Genomic DNA, 23,580 nt, shown 5'->3' with positions numbered 1-23,580 from the left:
CGCATGGGTCTCGGGTTTCATTGAAGTCCGGGGCAGCAGCATAGACCACTGACACCAACATAGCCAATGCTGGTGGTCCCTAGAGGAGGTTCAATTCAAACGTGAACCTTTCCTCATCTTGGGCCTCCACTGTTGCCCAGAGCCAGGGCGATCCCATGGTTGGGCAGCAGGTTGGGGTGGCGAGAGGTGGTGCAAGGCTGTCTGCAGAAGCTCCAGGCTGTTGAACACCATCTGGCTGACCCTACCAGGCAATGACAATGTGTAGACCTCAGCCCTCTCTCTCCCCTGTCACTGCCATCATGCCTCCAGTTCCACGCCTCTCCCTAGCGTACACACTGCTCCGTTTTTCTGTATTTCCTACCTCTCCATCATGTACTTGCTCGCTGTAGTGACTATGGGCGCAGCACTGATTGGTGACTTCTGGGCACGCGGGCCTCGGGCCCAGTCAGCGCGTGGGTCTTGTTTAAGCTGTTTTTAAGAAAAAACTTAATTTTAGATCCATAGATAAGCTGCAAAGAAAGCGTGATACACATGTTTATAAGCTCAGCACTGGGGGAGGCAAGACTGGGAGATCAGAGGTCAAGGCCAGTCTGGGCAACTCGAGGCCCTGTCTCAAAAACAGTGGGAATTCACCCCAAACCACAGAGCAAAGGTATCCCTTAATACCCCGTTTGTTTCCCCGCTCAGTTCTCTGAAGAAAGGAAAAGCATTTAAACACTGGACAGAGAATACCCGGGTGGGTGGGGACTGTCAACCCATGTGGGTCCTGAATTGGTGTGGAAGGGCCAGCTGGCCGGTCAACTGGACCGGTATGTGCGTGCGCATCTTTTCCTGTGTTGAAAGACTGCAAGCGGAAAAGCATCCATCTGCCTAACTAGAGCTACTGATCATGGTCAATAGGGTTGGCTTTTTTCTTTTCTTCCTTCTCCTCCTCCTCCTCCCTTTCTTCCCTTTTTCCTGTTTGCTTGTTCATTTGTTTTTTTTTATTTTTTTGTCTTGTTTTGCTTTGTTTTTGAGACAGAGTCTCTCTACATATCCCTGGTTGACCTGAACTTTAGACCAGGGCGACCTCTAACTCAGAGATCTGACTGCCTCTGCCTCCCAAGTGCTGGGATCAAAGGAGTGTACCACCATGCCCAGCTTAAGTCAGGTCATTTTTAGTAGTAGAAGGTTCTAGTTAACATAAATCTCTTAATATATGTATGTTTCTGTCAAGAGTAATTAGATGAGAACCTTAATGCTATTTGTATGCTACTTGCTTTGAAAATGAATGTCAAAAATTTGCCTGAAAGTCGCAACTGCCCAGCACTGTTAGGAACATAGCCAGCAGGTGGCAGCAGTTACTATGTCATTAAAAATAGAGGTGCTGGCTCTGATCACACCTGGGTGGGTTGACCCAACAACTACTCAGCTTGGTTCAGTCTGAGTGAAATAGCAAGGCCGACTCAAGAAACAGATAACAAAAACAGTAACTGGTTAGACCAGGGGTCACATTTTGTGGTGAAAGCAGTTTTTTGTTTGTAACTGACTTTCAGTTACTCTCCTGGTGGAGACTGGGGTTCAGTGGTAGCTTACTCTTCCCAAAGCACTAAACTCATTTTGCTTTTTCAGTTTACGCCAACCTCAGACTACAATAAACACCGGCTCCCGACAAAAGCTTCCCATTGTCTTAGTACCATTCTGTTAATCATTCAGGGTCTCCCAATGTAGGCACTGTGAGCAGAGCCTGTCCTGTGTGCAGCATCCAGACAGCACCCATCCTCAGTCTCTGGGGACAAGAAAAAAGAGCCAGGCTGCAGATGGCAGGCCATGACCCACACTCTCCTCTTCCCTCTCAACACCATGTTTACAGGGGTTGCCCAAATACTTCTTCAGAAGATAACTTTCTGCACTCTGGGTTAGGTCTGAGTAAGAATGGCCACCATAGGCTCATATATTTGAACACTGTGGTTCCCAGTTGGTGGACTGTTTAGAAAGGAGGTGTGGCCTTACTGGAGGCATGTCACTGGGGATGGGCTTTGAGGTTCCAGAAGCCCACACCAGGCCTAGTCTCTCTCCTTGTTTGCCTCCATCTTGCAGGTAAGATGTAAGTTCCAGGCTGCTGCTCCAGCATCACGCCTGCCTGCCGCCACACTTCATCATGATGATGACGAGCTGACCCTCTGAAACTGTGAGCAAGTGCCCAGTTCATGCTCTTTCTTCTGTAAGTTGCCTTGGCTGTGGTGTCTCTTCACAACGGAATAGTAACTCGGGAGAATGTCAAAATTCACAAATGACACATCTTATTTGAAAATATTAGATTTAATAGAAAATATCACAATGTAAACAAGTCTACTGATCCATCATCTTAGCAAAGAATGACAGCATGATCACATATAAAAACGAGACAAAATGCTGGTACTAAACACAGTACTTCTAGAGGGGTGCCAGGACCTCAAAACCTGTCCCAGGATTCTAGAGGGGCCTGCGAGGACCTCAAAACCTGTCCCAGGATTCTAGAGGGGCCTGCGAGGACCTCAAAACCTGTCCCGGGATTCTAGAAGGGCTGCCAGGACCTTAAAACCTGTTTTGGAAATAGGCAGCTGTCGCTTCAACAGGTACAAAGACAAAGCAGGAGGCAGTGACCACTCCACTGAGGCTGAGAATATAAACACAGGGAAGCAGAGGAGCCTGGGAAGGGGGCTTGAAGGACAAGTAGGCAAGGGTTGTATTTCTGATGCTGAGACCATCCGAGGACACCTCGCAAGCCTGAGAGGTGGGGAACACAGGTGGTCTATGTGAGGAGACAGTATTAGCCTGCGTGTAATCTTGTCGCTCAGCTCTGAGGAAGCAGGAGAGCACATGTGTGTACAGGTGCCGGCTCTCCATCTTGGGTGAATAACACTGAAATCATGGCCATGTCTACCACCCGAGGGGACCTCCTTACTAGGGCGTGTATACGAATCCTTCAAGAAAAACACAGCTCTGATGGGAAAAGGGCTTCCACCTTTCTCCTGTTGGAATCTTGAGGGAGAACAAGACATGGCTGGACTTTGGAAACTCTGAGTTTATCTGTGAAAGCCACCTTAGCCCCTCACCCCATGTCCAAACCTACCCAGAAAGCCTGTTTACAGAAAGGCTAGCTGTTGATAGCAAGAAGAGAGGATCCAGGCAATGGGAGCAAGGGATAGGCTTCTCCCTAAGGGACTTGGTTCCTACAAGAAGGGTGCTTCCTTGTGCATAACTCAGGTTCTGAAAGTGTGGTCTTCAGAACAAAGGTTCTCAATGAGCAGGCCTGTGAAAGGGGGACTCTCAAGACTCCAAAGTGCACAAGCCCACTCAAGAGCAAGCACACATACAGTCAGGGCTTCTTGATTGGGAGTGTGTTGGCCACGTATGTAGGGGCAGATGAGAGGTGAGAGCCCTGACTTGGGTATAATGACAGTCAATGATGGAAATCATCTCTATTTTACAAAAATAAATCACGAAAAGGCGCAGAAGGTTGGGGACACAGCTCAGTTAGTAGAACACTTACCTGGCATATGCCAGGCCCTAGGTTCAAACCCCAGGACTGAAAAAGAAGGTATAAACAATGTTCCCCATAGCTAAACTCCCCAGCCAGTATATGCCTAGCCACGGGTCTGCAGCAACCACAGGGAACTGAAGTGAAGTAATTCTACTCTCTTACAAGTTCCAGAGAGACCTGCCTGTTCCTCTGAGGTACTTGGTGAGTTGGCACAGGCTAGTCGCTATATGGCTTCTTAGTAGTCTGGTTTTTCTGAATTTCCTTCTCCTTGATACTGTACAGGGGGTCCACCAACTTGTTATGAACAAGCATTAAACCTGTAACAAATCGAAAGCAAACAGTATTCAGTGCAGGTGGAGGCCAATGTTACAACTGTCAAGAGGAACACAGAGAGGCTCAAGTGGTCCCAAGAGGACCTTGATCTCTGTGACCTCCAAACACTAAACACAGTTGGTTCTGTAGAGTGACAGAGCTCACAGCTGTGTCAGCCCTACCAGGGTGGGAGTGGGCTGTTAAAGATTAATCTTTTTAGCAAAGGGCAAATTCTAATTTAGCTGCTTAATGAGTGAGGATTGTCACGTAAGTTTCTTACAACTAGGGTTTTCCGATTACTGGGCAGGCGCTCTAGAAAAGCTACAGCTGTCCTAGCAGGCATCCCGAAACAAAGGAAACTCGGATCCCCAGATAGCTGGTCCAGTGCCCCAGCTACAGGAGGAATGCCCGTCTGATGCCTGATGGACTGTGACTACATCTCCTGTCTCCTCAGTCACGATCTCCAGACACAGTGGAACTGTAGGGCTTGATTATTATTGAGATCGTAGGTGGTGGACCAGCAAGACAGCTCAGTGGGTAAAGGTGCTTGCTGCACTGCACAAGCCTCACCATCTAAGTTCGATCCCCAGAATTCACACACACGCCCCCCACACACACATTAAAAATATAAGTGTTGAAGCCCGGCGGTGGTGGCGCACGCCTTTAATCCCAGCACTCGGGAGGCAGAGGCAGGCGGATCTCTGTGAGTTCAAGACCAGCCTGGTCTATAAGAGCTAGTTCCAGGACAGGCTCCAAAACAACAGAGAAACCCTGTCTCGAAAAACAAAAAAAACAAAAACAAAACAAAACAAACAAACAAACAAAATATATATATATATATATAAAATAGTAAGTGTTGATTAAAATGCCCAGAGCAAGCTGGGTGTGGTGGTAATGTCTCTCTAATTCCAGCAGCACTCAGGAGGCTGAGGCAGGATTACAACTTGGAGGCTATAAAGTGAGTCTCTGTCTGAAAACTAAAAATAAAACAGGCGCTGGGTATGGTGGTGCATCCTTTAATCCCAGCACTCAGAGGCAGACAGATCCCTGGGAGTTCAAGACCAGCCTGGTCTACAAAGCTAGGTCAGCCAGAGCTACACAGTGAGACCCTGACTCAAATAAATAAAGCAAAGCAAATAAAACTCAGAATGAAAGCCAGATCCACCCCCACCTCCCTCCCTCCCTCCTTCCCTCTCTCCTCCCTCCCACCAAAGCCTGCCCAGGGCTTTCTCCACTGCCAGAGCCTCACCTTTGAAATACTTGACGGTCTTGACTTTCAGCTCCAAGGTGGCGTCCTCGTCACACACAAACACGGTGCGGGGATGCTGCTGGAAGGCGGACACAGTCCACATGTGGTTCACGCCCTCCTCGATGGCCTTGTACAGAGCAAAAGCCTTGTGCGCACCTGTGATAAGGATCATCACCTGGGGACCAGAAGACAGGCCAGTGATGGGGTGTGCAGCTTGGGGAGCCCTGGTGGGAGTTATCTGTGGGCCCGAGGTCAACCTCCACAAAGGTTGCCCCCGTATCTGCTTTTTCCAGTTCAGATCATTGGAGGTGTTCATGTGACTTGGTGTGGGGTTTTCTGTTTACAGAAAGCAAGGACGCAGTGGCACTCCAGAGCTAAGAGACCAAGGACACACGTGCTGAAAGGCAACCTAAAGAACTCAGCTCTGCAGACCCCTTTCATCTGAAATCCTCCACCCCCACCATGGAGTGGCCAACACGATCACTGCTCCTTTCCTTTTTATGAAAAATTTAAGACAGGGTCTCACTATGTACAGCTCTGGCTGGCACAGGACTCGCTCCTTGAACTCAAGAGATGTGTCTGCCCCTGCCTCCCCAGTGCTGGGATTTAAGGTGTGCGCCACTGCTGTTCCCCTCTTAAAGAACTGAACACAGGGGCACAGGAGGTGACTTAGTTCTAAAAACCCTAACATACATCCCGCTCTTGGTCCATTATCCAAGTCGGAAGCTGGCTCTGGAGTGCCTAGCTGCCAAACCCTTGTGCTTCCTAGAGGCAAGCAGACCCTGAGGGACTGCCTCAGGCCGCCCAGTGGAAGTGTAGGTACCTTAATTCACCAAAGCTTACTTTTCCACTGATTTAAAAGCTTTCTCACCAACTTGGGCAAAGACATTGGAAAGTGATCCACAGCTATTTCCCACTGAGTGTAATACCTAGAAAAGAAAAAGGAAGTGCTTCTAAAATTCAAACACATGAGCCAGTGAACGGCTCAGTAAGTAAAGGTGCCTGCAGCCACGCCTGACAACCTGAGGTCTGTGTGTCCCTGGGTCCCAGGTGGTGGAAGAGAGAACTGACTCAGAAAAGTTGTCCCACGAGCTCCATGAGAGTGCTGTGACTGCAATTGCATACACACATACAAACACATGCAGATACTCACAATGAGAAGTATCATTTTGAGGTGGTGATGTTGCACACTTTTAATCCCAGCACTCAGGAGGCAGAGGCAGGTGGATCTCTGTGAGTTCAAGGCCAGCCTGGTCTACAGAATGAGTTCCAGGACAGCCAGAACTACACAAAGAAACCATTTCTCAAAAAAGGAAAGAGAAATAAGATTTTGAAAAATATGAGGGTGCTGGAGAGATGGCTCAGTGGTTAAGAGCATTGTCTGCTTTTCTAATGATCCTGAGTTCAATTCCCAGCAACCACAGGCGGCTCACAACGATCTGTAATGAGATCTAGTGCCCTCTTCTGACCTGCAGGCATACACGCAGGCAGAATACTGTATACATAATAAATAAATAAATAAACCTTTTTTTAAAAAAGAAAGTTAAAAATACGATAAAATATAATTCAGACACAGGAAACTGGAACACAAAAATAAAATTAAAATGATATGTGATTTTCTAAGAGAAAAAAGTCACTAAATTCAGTCTAAAACGTTCTAATCAATTTAACGGCATTAATCGCCTTCAAGCACAGGGCTACAGACACAGCATCCTTGGGCTGCAGGAGCAGAGTTCTTTCAAACAGTGACCAACCACAGGGACCAAAAGCGTCTGGTCAGTACCCAGGTAGGTACAAAGTCTTGGTTCTCCGTTAGTGGTGCTGGAAGCTTCTGCCCACAGCTGTATAAAAGAGGTACAGTAGCAGAGACAGCTGGCCCAGTATCTGGTCCCTAAGGCATCGACAAAATGCTCAGACAATTGCCCTCACCCCAGGCATGACCTCATCTCCAAAGGCAGAAGAGAAGCGGTGTCAAGGCCAGTTGGGATTTTAGCTTTATTTATGAAAAGTTAGTTAATAAAAATATATACTTGGTGCCTATATAGCTTGAAATTAACAATAAATTACTTCTCCCCAGCCTTAGCGAAGACTGGCAGACAGGCCTTGAACCCTTACCTCTCTAGCGTCCATCACAGTGCCTACACCCACTGTTAGGGCCATGGTGGGCACCTTGGCAAGATCACCATCAAAGAATCTAGCATTGGCCAGGATGGTGTCCATGGCCAGGGTCTTCACACGGGTCCTGGACACTAGACTGGAGCCCGGCTCGTTGAAAGCAATGTGTCCATCCGGGCCGATGCCTGTGGAGATGGTAGAGCACCCATGAGTCCCAGAGACCGAGAACTTCAAAAACAAGTCACCCCTTGTCTGAAAGAAATCTTTGAAAGGTACATTTCTTCTCTCGCCTGTGCCCTAAGTCAGGTCTACCTCAGGCTGTGACCTCCCTTCCCGCTGCCTCTAGTTGAGGCACAGACTCTGGGAACTTGCCTCCACTCTCAGCTCAGAATTGTGTAAAAAGCTTCCCTCCCACTCCAGACTGGGTAAGTGCTACTTCTCCCTTCCTCTTGCCCAGAGCCAGAGTCCAGCAAACCCAAACAGCCTGGATGGCTGACTCTGTAAGCGCGCAGGACCTGCAAACTCCTGCCCTCCCCTCCGCTAGTTTTCCTTTCTCTTCTTTCCTAAACATAGAGCCTCTCTCTGAGCCATGCTCACCTCCAACAAAGAGTTCGATCCCGCCTGCAGCTTGGATCTTCTCCTCAAAAGCAGCACACTCGGCCTGCAGGTCAGCTGCGTTCCCATCCAGGATGTGGGTGTTTTCAGGGTGGATGTCAATGTGCTTGAAGAAATTATTCCACATGAAGGAGTGGTAGCTCTCTGGGTGCTCTCGAGGCAGACCTGTGGGATCAGGGGATCCTCGATCAGACTGGGGTTGAGCCCAAGCCCTCCTCCCAAGGGCCACACTGGGAGATCACACTGGGAGTCACTTAGAAGACCACCCATCTGACCCAGGCCATGTAGGACAGGCTGAGCTGGTGTGTCATCAACCATGGCCATTACCTGAGACTATAGGCTGGGCTGGGCTGGGCTGTAACTGCACACTGGTGGGGGTGGTGGAGGCTGAGAACTGGGAAATTCATTCTGATCCCCACTGTAGCGCAGTGGTAGAGCATTTGCACAGCATGTGTGAGAACCTCAGTTTGATCTTTCACACCAGCTTGGGGTTGGAGAGGGGCACACACTCATCACTTTTTCATAAGGGAATGATCACAAGCTGGAGTCTAGGAACACTGTGCAGCTAGAGGTGGCTTGCCCACTTGGGTGGGAAAACTGAGTCCTTGGGTAATGGATGTGACCACATCCTTTACCCTGGACCTTCTATCCCACCCCTGCTTCTATTATTTCCCACTAAGTCTGAACTTCAACTTGAACATTAAATGATTGAAGAGAATATCAGAGCTTCTCAAAACTGAAAGATGTTTAAAAATAATCTCAATGTGAAGATTATTTTAAGTCAAGCCTTGGGGCTGGAGAGATGGCTCAGAGGTTAAGAGCACTGACTGCTCTTCCAGAGTTCAATTCCCAGCAACCACATGGTGGCTCACAACCATCTGTACTGAGATCTGGCGTCCTCCTCTGGCGTGCGGGCATACATGGAGGCAGAATGTTGTATACATAATAATAAATAAATCTTAAAAAAATAAATAAAGTCAAGCCTTTAATACTAGCACTCGGGAGACAAAGGCAGGGGAGGATCTCTAGGAGTTCAAGGCCAGTGTGATCTACACAGTAAATTCTAAGGCAGCCAAGGCTGCATAGTGAGACCCTGTGGCAAAACACCTGAAATGTTTTAAATCGGAGACCGAGAATGTTCATCAGAGGTAGAACACTTGTCATGCATACTTCAGGTGCTGGGTTCAATCCTCAGCTATGCCAAAATCAAAGGAAAATTTGTCTCAAAACATTTACAAGTAGGGCTGGCCAAGAGTTAGTGGCAAACGCCTTTAATCCCAATTCTGGGGAGGTAGAGGCAGGTGGATCTTTGAGCTTGAGGTCAGCCTGATCTATAGAATGGGTTCCAGGAAAACCGGGTCATATAGTGAGATCCTGTCTCAAAACAAACAAAAAAACAAAAACAAAAAGTACAGGTGGCAAGATGGCTCAGCGGGTAAAGGTGCTTGCTACCAAGCTGATGGCCTGATCTCCAGGACCCACGTCACATGGTGGAAGGACATGACAGACTCCAGCAAGTAATCCTCTGATACACACACACACACACACACACACACACACACACACCCTAGATGTAATTTTCAAAATACATTTAGTCTTTAAGATGAAATAAATAAATTGCTGTACACAGCAAGACACACTTGTAATCCTAGCACTCGAGAGGAAAAGTGGGAAGATCACAAGTTCCAGGCCAATTTGGGCTACACAGCAGGATCCTGTTTCAAAAAAACCAAAAGGGGAAACAAAAACCATCTGGCCCATACCATAAACGAATGAATGCTATGTGAAGAAGCCAGGCACAAACAGCCAAGCGTGTCCATGACCTGACTCACATGGGTGCCTAGAGAAGTCAGGTTCTGGGGAACAGAGTGAACACAGTGGTTTCCAGCACCTCAAGAGAAGGAAAACTGGGGAGCAGTTTGACAGGAAGTCTCAGCTCTGCAGGGTGAGAGTTCTGATGAGGGGTCACAGTGGTGTGAATGCATTGAACTCAACATTAACACGAGCTCAAGAAAAAGGTGTCTGTGGCGGCTGGGGCGGGGGTACGGGTGTAGTGCCCACAGAGGAGCTGGAGTTACAGGAGGTTGTGAGCTACCCGATGTGGGTGCTGAGAACTGAACTTGGGTTCTCTGCAAGAGCAGTATATATTCCTTCTCTAGCAGGGAGTGGGATTGAGACAGAGTCTCTCTGTGTCACCCTGGCTATCTGGATCTTGCTGTGCAGAACAGGCTGACCTTAAACTCACTGAGATCCTACTACTTCTGCCTTCCTAGTGCTGGAATTAAAGCCGGTATGTGTTCCTAACCACTGAGCCACCCCTCCAGCCTTGGTTTTGTGCTTTTCAGCTAGAAGTGCCTGTGTTTCCCAGGCTGCCCTCAGTTCTCTGGGCTAAATCAACCCCCTGCCTTATCTACCCTTTCCCTAACCCTAGTAGTTGGGCTACTTTGAAACCCCCAGTTTTGAAGATGGTTAATGTTTATTTTACCAGGTTTCTGTTTGTTTGCTTGTTTGTTTTTTAACCTTTAAAATGAAACCACAGGGTAGCAGGAGGCGAGGACAGAAAACCAAAGGCACAAGTCTCAGCCTCCACCAAGGGTTCAGAAAGGAGCTGAAGGACACACGTGAGAAAACAGGTCACACACAGAACCTGGACTCTAGGATCTCATCTGCAGGTGTCCAAAGAGAAATGGCAGGGAGTGGGGGACCAAGCGGGGGGGAGGCACCTTCATAGTTACTAAGTATTTGCTAAAATGTCTGCTATGCACAGTAAGCCTCTGCACCAATCATGGCCTCTGTTAACCTAACTATTAAGGTAAGTCCCATCGTACAGCCGGGTAAAGCCAAGCTGCCGGAGACAATTACCTCTAAGACATTCCTCTCTCTCCAAGCTGAGTCCGTGAGAGGAGCATGATGCCCCTAGCGCCGGGAAGAACATGCAGGACACTCACCCACATACTCATCCATGTTGAAGGTTTTCACATATTTAAAGGAAAGGTCTCCATTCTTATAGTACTCGATCAGCTTCTGGTAGCAGCCAAGTGGGGTGCTCCCTGCGAGAAGCAATTAGGAACGTCAGATCTGCAGTCCCCCTATGCTCCAGCCCCACCTACCATCCATCTACTGTGAGCTGGTGTCTAACGCCCATTAGACTGTTACACCCCAGGAGTCAGGACGGTGAGGTCACTAGCCAGTATCTGAGAGACTGCCAGACTTGATTCCTGGTGCAATGTTCTACAAACATCAACTATGGGAAGACAGAGGTAGGTACCCGAGAAGAGAGAGATCACTATGCAGAAATGGGGACACAGCAGAGATGTAAGCTGTGCTTCAGAGTTCGGGGAAACCTTATCAGAACAATAGCAAAGTCCTGGTTGAGTCTCATGAACAGGTAAGTAAACAAAAGACAGGACCACAAGAGGGTAAAAGACAAAAGAGCCGAGCCGAGGGCACAGCGCAGTGATGGGCCCCATCCCCAGCTACATGGCAGAAAAAAAGACCAAACATACAAGAACCCTGATTAGATACTGAGTTAACTAGAAACTAACTTTCCGAGATGAGGATGTGGCCAACGGGAGGCTTGAAGACACAAGATTAGTCCCTAACCAGGCCTACAGACAAGGAGAAGAATAAAAACTCACGCAGACTCCTGGGGAAAGGTTCTGAACACAGGCTGTGTATTAGAGGATACTGCAGAATGCTGTGCAGACTGAGCCTTAGCTATCAACAACTGTCCTTATTCCTGGGAGGTAAGGCCCGCAAGATTTAGGGTACAGGGTCACAGTGTCTGAAACTGACTGTCACGTGACTCCAACAACAAATTTTATAAGGGTAGACAGAGAACAAGAACCAAAGAAAAGTAAATGTGCTACAATATTAATTGGTGATTCTAGGCAAATACCATACCTCTGATTTCAATTCTTTTAAATATTTGAAAAAATTTTAAACTAAAAAGATATAGAAGGGAAAAACTCAACCTCATCCAGCCGAGATCATCACTCCTTTCCACAATCCACCAACGTCTCCTTTCTGCCCCATAATAACTAATCTCACAGAGACTGCCCAAGCCCAAGGCTTCACCTCAGGACCTTTATACCCAGTCCTTTCTACAGGCCGTGCTCTTCCTTCAAGCAACTTCATGGCTAACTCACTTCTTCGGGCTTTCCCAGAGGCCTTCTCTGCCCCCACATCTGACACAGCTCCCCACTAAGCACGCTCCCCAGCCTTCTCCTGTGCTGCTTTTCTCTTCTGTTCCCTCCTAAAATACTCTACATTTTGCTAATCAACTTGTTTACCCTCTCTCTCTCCACTATAATTTAAGCTTTGGGAAGTAGGAATTTATGTTCTTTTTTTTTAAGTGTTGTTGCTTTATCCCTAGAACCTTAACTGCCTGGCTTACAGCAGGCACTCAAAGACTCATCTACTGCGTGGAGATGGAGAGGAGGCTCAGCAGCTAAAAGTGCTTACTTGCCAGGCATGGTAGTGCACACCTTTAATCCCAGCACTAGGGACAGAGGTCGGCGGATCTCTCTGAGTTTGAGACCAGTCTGGTCTACATAGCCAGCTCCAAGCCAGCCAAGGCTACCTAGTGAGACCCTGTCTCAAGAAACAAACAAAAGATTCCCTCTCAATTACATGTATGTGTGAGTGCAGGCAGCTTCAGACTCCTAAAGAGGCCCTGCAGCTCCTGGAGCTGGAGTTACAGAGGGTCGTGAGCATACTAATATGGGTGCCGGGAACTGAACTAGGGTCCTCCACAAGAACAGCGGTGCTCTTAACTGCCAAGCCATCTCCCCAGTCCTAAGAATGGTCTTAAACTTTTAATATAGTTTTTAAAAATCAAAAGACTATTTCATGACATATAAAAATTACATCAGTGTCTACAAATAAAGTTTTATTGACAGAGCTATACATTCATCTGCATATTGTCTGTGGCTGTTTTCCTATCCACAGCGGCAGAGTAAGGAGCTATAATATTGAAGCCTGAAACATTTGCTGCTATATTATTTACTGCAAAAGTCTGAAGGCCTCTTTCTTGTGGATGGGTCAGACACAACCACGAAGACCAATATCCCCACTTGGGAAAGAAATATTTAGGATATTTTTTTGAGGCACTGGACCAAAGTATCTCCCTGTAAAGGTAACATTATTTTTTCAGAAGACATTGGGTTTTATAATCAGTTAAGTTTTATGGAAAATTATTTGAATGACTAACTTCTCAATTCTCCCATGACCAGTACTTAGCTAGTATCCCTACATGCAGAGAACAGAAATTAATCCCATAAAATGAACATCTCAGGGCACCAGGGTTGAGTTAGGATGCCACTCCTGCTAAGGAACCAGCCTGCCTCTATCCTAGGCTTAAAAGTCATCTTATAGTAAAGACGAACTAGCTTCATTCCTGTTTATGATTAAACCTCTGTTCCTCAAGGATTAGGCTATGCCCCACCTGTAACCTTAACTACAAATGGCTCTGTACTGCCTGTCCCAGGAACGGCAATCATGTCTTTGTTTCAAAAAAATTGTTTATAACCATCTTGAGACCCTACATTTGTTTCAAAAGGTTATACGACCCTCTACGACCTTGTTATAACTACCATTTGTGATTTTTTGCTTTGACCACCTGTTATATTCTGTTCCCATCACCCTGCCTATGCCCCCCACCCCAATCTGGAACCCCTACCCCTGAGATCTATAGAAGCCTTGTCTTCCTCACTTCCAATGTTGCCTTCTGAAATCCCAACTTTGGGTTCCAGAAGCAGCCCGCTGGCTAGTTCCTGGTGCTAGTTCCTCTTAATAAAACTTGCTTTAATTAGTCGTGGAATTGGTTTTTCCCAGGACTAATACTGCCTCACCAAGACTCTTTCTGTTGCAGGATTTTGTAGGAATAGGCAGCCACTAAAGCAACCCATATAGGAAGCCCAGTGCCTTTCTTCTCTACGGGGAGTGCACCAGGGCAACAGCATTTTAATCCATCTTTTAAAGTCTCTGGGCTAAGTGAGCCCATGATCCTGACCCCTTTAAAGGGCTCCAGCGACTTCTGTCCACCCCTCGGCCCACCACCCCCTTCCCCACAGCATACCGGTGGGGAGCCCCAAGGTGAAGTACTTGTCAGGCCCTGGGTTAAACTGGATGATGCGGTTCCTAATGTACTTGGCCGCCCACTCGCTGGCCTGGGAATAGTGGTCCAGGATAATGAGCTTCATCTCGTCCTGCAGCATGGAGATAACAGGCTGAATTAAGGGAAGGGCAGGGGGCAGAGAAGGTTGGGGAGGGGGACAGAGTCTCTCTAGCCTGGCAACAGCCTTCTCCCAGCTCACAGGTGAACAGACTAGGCCGGGTGCTTCCACTGACCACCAGGAGGCGGTATTGTGGGGTCATCCTTGGCTGGGGAGGACCACCCAACGCCCCAGAATTTTCTGGACCCGTTCCTCCCTGCGTAAAACGGGGTGGGTCAGTGCCTCCTCGATCTCACGAAAGGCACTGGAACCACACAGCATGGAGTCACCTAGCAGTAGGCCCGCTCCTGCCCACATCCTCATCCTCACCTAGGCCGGGTTCTCTGCCTCGAGCTCCCTTCGCTAGCAGAGGTGCCACGGGGGTCACCTTGGGGCACTAGAGGAGGGGGCGGCGAGTCCTGCAGAGGGGGGAGGGTGCTTCCAGGGTCCTTAGTTTTCCCCAAAGTACCAAGGGACACAGATAAGCCTGCGGCAGGAGGGCAGGTGGCTTGCCATCCGTCCCCCTCCCAGACTGCGCTCGCGCTGCCCCTCGGCCCGCCAGTGACCCAGGTCCGGGGGTCGGGGGTTCCGGTTGGATCGTCCCCACTTACACACGCACGCTTCCAGCGGCTGCGAAGGTTACAGCACTGGCGGCTGGGCCCGCGCGGGTCACGTGGCCGCGGGTCACGCGGTGCGCGCGCCGCCAGCTGACTCAGGGCGGCCCAGCCCTGCCCCGCTGCTGGGCTTGCGGTCTCCTGACCTGGGGGTGGAGGCGACTCTGTGTGTGTGTGTTTCTTTCTGTGTCTCTGTGTGTGTGAAGTGCAGTGTGTGAGTTTGTGTCTGTGTGTGTGAAGTGCAAAGTGTGTGTCTGTGTGTTTGTGTCTGTGTGTGTAAAGTGCAAAGTGTGTGTGTGTATCTGTGTGTGTCTGTGCAAACTTAGATGTTAAGTGCGAAGTGGACAGCGACTCTGGCTGCTGACTGTGCGACCGTGGCCCCCCTCAGCCTAGGGTGGGGCGCACACAAGCACAGCAGCAGTTCTGGATAAGGAGTTGCCCCATGTTGGCCTTAGGTGAGGTGCAGTCTATCTGAGCACTGCTTTCAAGGGACTTTTGACAGGGCTTAATCAACTAAATCTGGTTATAAGTATGAGCCTTTTTCCTTATCCACAGAATTCTGACCTTGAAAAGGAGACTTTTTAAAGGTTTGGCTGTGCAGACTCGTGATTGCACAGTGGAACAGAGAGATACATCAGCAGTCAAAGGGCTCCCTCCTATGCTCAGGTCACAAGGAAGCGGGCGGAAGGTACACTCACTGCCCTTTCAATCACCTCATTTGTGAAGCCTCTCCAAGGGGGAACTATTGTTCCCTTGCCAGTAGTCAGGCTAGTTACTTATGTCGAAATTCTTGTGTGTTAGCCAGCCAGAGATGGAAATCAGAACAAGGAGAGTAAGGAGGGTCCTTGTCCTTTTATAGCTCTGCCTGTCCTTGAAACTACGTAGACCAGGCTGACCTTGAACTCACAAAGACAGGTCTGCCTGTCTTTTCCTGAGTGCTAGGATTAAAGGCATGAGCCACCACATGGGAAACCAAAACAGGCGCCACACTATTGTTAAGGAGCCACATTGTTATACTTAGTTATTAAGTCTCCAAACTTTATAGGAATAAGTTTGTTTCCTAAGCCTTGAGTCCTTGGTCCCTTACTCTTCTGTTCAGGTGCTGAAGGTCTATTATCTCTACAGCTGTTTTCTATCAACCCTAACCCTGCCCCCAAAAAAGGGATCTCAAAAGCCAGTGAGCAGCTACTCTCTGAAATGCCATCTTGGGGAGAGATAACCCACTGGCCAGTTCTAACTACAGCTTGCTTTAATCAGTCGTGGAACTGCCCGTGTCTGTCCGCGTGTCATTGTGTCATTCCCCCGCCCCCACCCCTTGCCTCAGATCTAAAACACACCTGCTTCAATCTGAAGATCTGAAAAGCAAAACACCACCTCTTACCTCGACCTTAGTCTGACAATGGCGATCCTGCCTTCAGGAATCTCAGAATGAGACTATGTCTGAGAGCTGTTTCCTCCCGTTTTATAAGCCTCTCTAGGGCTGGGATTAAAGGCATGCACCACCCGGTTTCTATGGCAACTAGTGTGGCTACTGGGATTAAAGGTCTGTGTCATTGTGACTACTGGGATTAAAACTGTGTGTTACCATAACCTGGTCTGTCAGGCTCACCAGTGGGACTGTTTCACTCTCAGATCTTCAGGCGGTCTTTATTTATTAAAATATAATTGAAATGCCACTACAACCTTCCTCAAACCATGAGGTGGCTGTTAGGTCCAAAGGGAATTCCAATTCCCCAAATTTCAAAAGGCAGTCCAAATATCCAGAAACTCAACCTGGACTATAGGAGGATTTCTGGTGGTTAGAGAAAAGCCAGCATTCCTCAGGAACTTGTGAAACTGGTTCCCATCTGCCAAAAATAAGTCATTTCCCTTCCCTCTGGCAGAAGGGACACAAGGAGCCGGGCAGTGGTGGTGCACGCCTTTAATCCCAGCACTCTGGAGGCAGAGGCAGGCAACCTCATCTAACAATGAACAAAGGAAGGCTAGAGTTTGCCCAATGAATAATAAACTGCTTGGCCTGGCGGTGGTGGTGCACGCCTTTAATCCCAGCACTCGGGAGGCAGAGGCAGGCGGATCTCTCTGAGTTCGAGGCCAGCCTGGTCTACAAGAGCTAGTTCCAGGACAGGCTCCAAAGCTACAGAGAAACCCTGTCTTGAAAAACTAAAAACAAAACAAAACAAAAAAAAGAAGGGACACATGGCCACCGGGGAGGGGGGCTATCAGTATATCAGACCACGTGCTGGTATCACAAATTCCTATCATACGTTTCAAAGTCCATGCTAGCAACCTAGCCTTTCTCTCGTGTTCTCCTCTACCCTAAATTGCTTTCAGTTCACAGTGTCTCCCAACACACACAGTTACTCATTCTCCTTATAACCTTGCTATTCTCGCTAGGTTTTTTTCTATTCTCCATCCCCTGCTATTCTCCTCTCTCTCACAGACAGCCCTGGCCACGTCCAGTCTGCTGGCCATGGTGATAAGTGGGGCTGGAGAGATGGCTTGGTGGTTAAGAGCGCTGACTGCTCTTCTTTCTCTCTCTGCTCAAGACTCCAGATGCCTCTGGTTGTTCTCTCATATCTACAAGAAAAACCTTCCCTTAACCATTCTAGAGAGTGGCCATGTCGTTCATGTATAGAGTGACTATATTTAGTTCTCTTGACTAGTTCTACTGTGGCTAGACCCAGGGGTTCATTTGCCTTCTTCCACTGACTGTATGCATGACATTCTTGTTTGCTTAGACCAGAGGTGGTAGAGTCTACGGAGTAGACACCTTTACAATCTAAGGGATTTGGTTTTGGCCTCCCTAAAGTCGATACTTTTTAAACTACTTTTAAATTTAATCAGAAATTGCACCTCAATATGAGAACGGCAGATGTCCCACATGGAAGTTCTGGTGCTGATCTCCAAAGGCATGGGAAGCACAGGCCTGAACTGCAGCATCTACATCCAGACCGTTCCCAAAAGAGGGTGACTCTGCAGCTGACCCCATCTCCCTTGAATTAGCCCTCTGGAGGGAGCCAGCATCTGGCCTTTGTTAAGCCTGGAAACCTGGAGCCAGCCAACCTGGAGAGTAGTCAGAAATGTTCATGCGCTTGAGGTAGTAACTCAAGCAAATGATCTTTGTATCATGTACAGGAGTGTTAAATAGATTGGCAATGCTGTACACTCAACCTCTAGAATGTTGTTGTTTTTGTTGTTTTAGAGACAGGGTCTTGCTACAGAGCCCAGGCTGACTTTGAGCACACACACACACTCACTCATTCCCTGGAGGTTGAACCCAGGACTTCATGCTTGCTTGACAAGTGCTCTGCCAATGAGCTATGCATCCCCCAGCTCAGGGTCTTGTACTCTTGGTCCTCCCACCTTAGCTCCCCAAGTGCTGGGATTACAGGCCCGTGCCTCCAGGCTCCAACCCTGAACTTTTTCATCTGACCAAACTGGAAGTGTACACCCACTACGAACAACTTCCCATTTCCTCTTTGCCCAGCCCTGCCCGCCCATCTCCAGTCCCTGACAGCTACTTTTATATGCCTTTGTTCTTAGGCTATTCTAGATTGTTCATGTACATAAACAGTGCGTAATGTGTCCCTTTGTGCTGTGCTGCTGGGTGACTCTCCAGGGGAAATGTAAAATTAATATCTGCCTCCAAATCGAGATGGCACCAACAGCCCCAAGAATGACTCATATAAGCTTACCTGCGGAGTAAAATGAATTTAATGGGGTTATGTACAGAGTGGTGAGCTGATCTCGCACATACACACACACACACACACACCAATGTCTACTAAGCCTCTGGGTTCTATGTGCAAGTGCTTTGAGAACTGCCCAGTGTTAGTACAACACAGGCAGCAGGGTCAGACAGGCTAAAGTACCTGCTCAAGTGTACTCTGCGCTTTTCTCTTATCAGGGATTCTGCTGGTCTCAGCAGATACTGTTTGACTGTGGGGAGGATATCTTGTTTCATGGCAGTCTGGCAAGTAGATCAGATAAACCGCAGCTTACAGTAAAATGGAGTTACCCTGGCTGGGATTCAGAAGGCTAATCTCAGTACATTGGCTTGTTTCGTGTAACAGTGTCTACCTGGGTTGCTCGTGTTGGAGTGTGGGTCAGAATTTCCTCCTAAGGCAGTAATATTTCATCTTATAAACATACTTTTTGATGCTGTCTGCCATCCATCAACTTAACTGCTCAATTCTAGTACAAAACAGTTGCATGCTAACCCATACAACCCCTGGGAAACAGTTGTATCGAAGAGTATAGGGCTATGTGAAACTGCTCTGGGCTTTAAGATGGTGATAAGTGGGGCTGGAGAGATGGCTTGGTGGTTAAGAGCACTGACTGCTCTTCCAGAGGATCTGGGTTCAAGTCCCAGCACCCATATGGCAGCTCACAACTGCCTGTAAAAAGTTTCAGGGGATCTGACACCTTCACGCCAATGCACATAAAATAAAGTTAAATAAATAATTAATTAATAAATAATAATAAACTATTAAAAAGAAGATGGTAATAAGCTCCATTCATTTCCAATGATCGTTAAGCAAGCAAGTGCTTTCTCTGTACTCCCTTTAGTATGGTTGTTTCATACAGTTTACTATAGTAATATTGTAATATTGTAAGCCCCTCCCTCAAGGACCCCATAGACTACTGTAACTGCCCTAGCTGCTGGACCCTGCCACCATCCTGTGGAATAAGATATCCAGTCTCTCCTTGAAAAATTCCACCCCGTTTCCCAAGAAACTCTATATAAGCCCATGTCCTGTTCAGTTTGCTGTAGTTTCTGGCTGGAGCAGTCACTGTCCTGGTTTTTTCCCTCACAATAAATCTCTTGTGTGAGGTTTGTCGTGCTGTGTGACTTTGTGGTATTCCTTGGCTCCCAGCTTCTAGGAGACCTTTCCATCCAAGCTGTAATGCTCACAGATATGATAAGCCATATAGTGTTCTCATGTATGCTAGCTCTGTGCCTCAGCTTTGTATCACTGGAACAAATGTCTGGGATAATCAGCCTCTTTAAAATAAAAAGACTGGGCCAGGCGGTGGTGGTGCATGCCTTTAATCCCAGCACTCGGGAGGCAGAGGCAGGCGGATCTCTGTGAGTTCGAGGCCAGCCTGGTCTACAAGAGCTAGTTCAGGAGAGGAACCAAAAAGCTACAGAGAAACCCTGTCTCAAAAAATCCAAAAAAAATAAATAACCGGGCGGTGGTGGCGTACACCTTTAATCCCAGCACTCGGGAGGCAGAGGCAGGCAGATCTCTGTGAGTTCGAGGCCAGCCTGGTCTACAAAGGGAGTTCCAGGACAGGTTCCAAAGCTACAGAGAAACCCTGTCTCGAGAAACCAAAATAAATAAATAAGATAAAATAAAAAGACTGTGTGCGCTTGTGTGTACATATGTGTAAATTCAGGTGTCCTCAGAGTCCAGAAAAGGGCATCAGTTCCTTTGGAGTTGGAGTTACATGCAATTACATGCAATTGGATGCCACCCGACTTAGGTGCCAGGAGCTGAGCTTGGGTCATCTGCAAAAGCAGTATAAAGTCTTAACAGGTGAGCCATCTCTATAGCCCCAAGATAAGCAGTTTATGTGACAGAAAGGTTTTGATTGCAGATGTGACTCAGTGGTGGAATGCTTGTGTAGCGTGTGTGAGGTCCTAAGTTCAACCCTCAGAAAAGAAAGAGAAAGGGAGGGGAGGAGAAGGGAAGGGAGGAAAAGAAGGGAGAGGAGGAGGAGGGAGAGGAGGAATGCTGAGGTCTCACAACAGCCTGGGTTCAAGTCCTGAGATAGGGAAAGGTTATCTATGCGAAGAAATAGATCTTCCAGTCGTCTTTATTTATACATCAAAAGCAAGCATATTTTCCCATACTAACAAACAATTTTTCCCATCCTCCAATGTTAGCGTCTGGCAAAAACAAATATGTCAAATATATTTTCTCCCAACTTTTACATCAAAACATCTTTAAATCAAAAATAACAAAATCAAAAACAGTTTGGCCAAATATCGAGCCAGGTACATACTGTCTTTACAAAACTAAAAGGTGATTGACATAGGCAAACATTTTCAAGAACAACAATCCCATTCAAAACATCTTTACAGAAATAGGGGTGATCTGCCTCTGATCCTGTCAACACTGAGTGAGAACAGCTCCTGGCATCTGGAGTGACAGTGGGCATCCCCAGAAACCCGATAAGCATCAGCTCCCAATGAATTTTAGGGGAAAATATTTAAGAAACAATGGGTTTCCAGGAATGATCACATCTGTCTTCTGCATGATAGACTAGAACTGCCAAGAGAATCATCAATATTACAAGAGAGAAGAGAGCATGCAGGCCACACAGTATTATGCGCTGTCCTGGCATCCAATGGCTCTTGCCAAATGAGACTGTCCCCATGGGCTTTGCCTCATCTGGAGACCCGTTGGACAAACACTCAAATACTGGTCTGAAACTAGGCCACACGATTCCCAACAAAGGAGGAAGAAGGAGAAACAAAAAGGTTTGCACCAAGCTGGTGGCACACTTGGGAAGCAGTGTCACTGTGACTTGAAGGTTAGCCAGTAGCCAGTGAGTTCTAGGCCAGCCACCAGTGTTACAGAGTAATAGCCTGCCTCAAAGAAATTTAAAAAAGAAAGAAAGGATAAAAGATTTATTAATTCTCAAGAGTCTAGAGCCCAACATTCTCTTCAAGGACAATTGCTGGAAGAAGTCTGTGCTGGCTAATATTATGTCAGCTTGACACAGGTTAGAGTCATCTGAAAGGAGAGAACCTAAAATAAGAAAATGCCTCCATAAGACTGGACTGTAGGCAAGCCTGTAGGACATCTTCTTTTTCTCCTCCTCCTCCTCTTCTTCCCCTTCCTCTTCTTTTCTTTTTTTGTATGCAGAGGGTGTGTGTTTGAGACAGGGATTCTCTGTGTAGCTCACAGATCCACCTGCCTCTGCCTCCCGAATGCTAAGAGGAAAGACATAGGATACCAAGTACAACTAATTGGCTTTTGGGGGGTGGGGAGACAGAGTTTCTCTATGTAGCTTTGGATCATTTTCTTAATTAGTGATTGATATGGGTCAGCTCAGTCCATTGAGTGGGGCCCCCCCTGGGCTGGGTCTATAGGAAAGCAAGTTGAGCTGAGCTGTGGTGGGTACATACCTTCAATCCCAGCACTTGGGAGGCATAGGCAGGTGGATTGTTGTGAGTTTGAGGCCAACCTGGTCTACAGAGTGAGTTCCAGGACTACACAGAGGCTACACAGAGAAACTTTTCGTCTTGAAAAACAACAAAAAAAAAAGGGGGGGGACACAAACATAGTTATTGTAGACTCCATCACAAAGGAATGAAAATGAAAGAAATTGCTGGTGTTGTGATTCAGATGTGGGATGGGAAGGCAGGCCAGACGTCAGAAGATACAATGTGGGCCAGGTTCCAGGGATGACTTTGGGAAAGGACTTTGGAGCTACTGCATAGGTGGCTGTTGTTTCAGATAGCATCTTACTATGACAGTTGGGTGGGTATGCAAGTGGAGAGTGCCCATCTCTGCCTGCCCTGTGCTGGGATGACGGTATGTGCTATCACCTCTGACAACACCCAGTCTGGTTCTAAGTCCTGGAGCTACCACTGGAGATGGTTTAACTTCTGATAAACGACTTCGTGTCCTTGTACCCTAATTGCTTTGTCTACAAAACAGAGAAATGGCCGGGCGGTGGTGGCGCATGCCTTTAATCCCAGCACTTGGGAGGCAGAGGCAGGCAGATCTCTGTGAGTTCGAGACCAGCCTGGTCTACAAGAGCTAGTTCCAGGACAGGCTCCAAAACCACAGAGAAACCCTGTCTCGAAAAACCAAAAAAAAAAAAAAAAAAAACCCAGAGAAATGGCAATTACTGTATGGTGTGAACTGTCAGTACTGAGAGCGATAGCCCTAGAGAGAGGTAAATGCTCGCGCATACTTAAAACATTATGAAATTTCTATGGTCATTACTAAGATTTAGAGATAGTTGGAGGGCTGGAGAGATGGCTCAGCGGTTGAGAGCACTAGTTGCTCTTCCAGAGGTCCTGAGTTCAATTCCCAGCAACCACATGGTGGCTCACAGCCATCTATAATGAGATCTGGCGCCCTCTTCTGACCTGCAGGCACACATGGGAGGAATGTTGTATACATAATAAATAAATAAATCTTTAAAAAAAAGAGAGAGAGATAGTTGGAAAAATAAATAGGGTTTGATTTTGTAGAGGAGGAGGGACACGTGCAGCCAGACATGAACAAAGACACAGAGGCACGTGCACCAGGGAGGCAGGACCCAGGTTTAATAAATAAAAGCACGAGATACAGTGACACATATCAGTTATTTCCAATGTGTGTTCATGAAGACAAAAGAAAGCTATTGGTATACTCAAACACAATCATATAGACTATTTATCTGAAATAAATTATAAATGTCTTAAGCATATAGACTATTTATCTAAAATAAATTATGTTTTAATTATGTTTTAAGAATACACCTGTATTTCTTTGGTGACTTGGTTAATTTTTTTTTTTTTTTTTTTTTGGTTTTTCGAGACAGGGTTTCTCTGTGGTTTTGAAGCCTGTCCTGGAACTAGCTCTTGTAGACCAGGCTGGTCTCGAACTCACAGAGATCCGCCTGCCTCTGCCTCCCGAGTGCTGGGATTAAAGGCGTGCGCCACCACCGCCCGGCCCGACTTGGTTAATCCTAATTCAAGATTATTTAACAGAAGTTTGAAATTGAAAAATTTTTGGAGTCATAGTCTGTGTTCCACTAACAATTTACCATGGCTTCCCAGTACCACATCAGACTTGCCCTGTGTGTGTGTGTGTGTGGTGTGGTGTGTGTACATGTGCGTGTGCACGCGCAGGCTCCTGTAAGGAGGTCAGGACAATCTTAGGTTAGGTTCAGGATCTCTTTGGTAGTCTACTGAATAGGTCGGGCTGGCTGGTTCATGAGTGTTAGGAA

The 23,580-nt window shown here is 47.3% G+C and overlaps 1 protein-coding gene across 3 annotated transcripts; it reads right to left on the bottom strand.

Annotated features, from left to right (window-relative positions):
• Positions 1 to 2,300: 2,300 nt before the first annotated feature.
• On the bottom strand, positions 2,301 to 14,682 carry Gnpda1 (glucosamine-6-phosphate deaminase 1). 3 transcript variants are annotated; one of them, XM_057789295.1, is made up of 7 exons: positions 14,623 to 14,682; positions 13,876 to 14,005; positions 10,745 to 10,846; positions 7,779 to 7,961; positions 7,182 to 7,366; positions 5,067 to 5,241; positions 2,301 to 3,822 (listed from the first exon to the last, which is right to left on the bottom strand). In XM_057789295.1, the coding sequence occupies exons 2-7, from the start codon at positions 13,997 to 13,999 to the stop codon at positions 3,722 to 3,724; spliced, it is 870 nt and encodes a 289-aa protein (XP_057645278.1). In that variant the 5' UTR covers positions 14,000 to 14,005; positions 14,623 to 14,682; the 3' UTR covers positions 2,301 to 3,721. The 3 variants fall into 3 exon arrangements, with proteins under 3 accessions (XP_057645278.1, XP_057645277.1, XP_057645280.1); XM_057789294.1 differs by lacking the exon at positions 14,623 to 14,682 and adding an exon at positions 14,342 to 14,610; XM_057789297.1 differs by lacking the exon at positions 14,623 to 14,682 and adding an exon at positions 14,481 to 14,608.
• Between the last annotated feature and the right edge of the window lie 8,898 nt (positions 14,683 to 23,580).

The sequence above is a fragment of the Chionomys nivalis genome, chromosome 14, assembly GCF_950005125.1.
Source record: "Chionomys nivalis chromosome 14, mChiNiv1.1, whole genome shotgun sequence".
Taxonomy (NCBI): domain Eukaryota; kingdom Metazoa; phylum Chordata; class Mammalia; order Rodentia; family Cricetidae; genus Chionomys; species Chionomys nivalis.
Note: the sequence above shows the minus strand (reverse complement) of the source record. Positions and strands in the feature narration are given on the sequence as shown.

Bases quoted from the DNA above. Each gene is read 5' to 3' on its own strand.
- Gnpda1 (XM_057789295.1), bottom strand. From the start codon at position 13,999: ATGAAGCTCATTATCCTGGACCACTATTCCCAGGCCAGCGAGTGGGCG. The intron at 5,242-7,181 runs GTAAGGGTTCAA...TCTGGTCCCCAG, and splicing joins CTGTGATGGACGCTAGAGAG to GTGATGATCCTTATCACAGG. The intron at 3,823-5,066 runs GTGAGGCTCTGG...GATTTGTTACAG, and splicing joins GACCGTCAAGTATTTCAAAG to GTTTAATGCTTGTTCATAAC.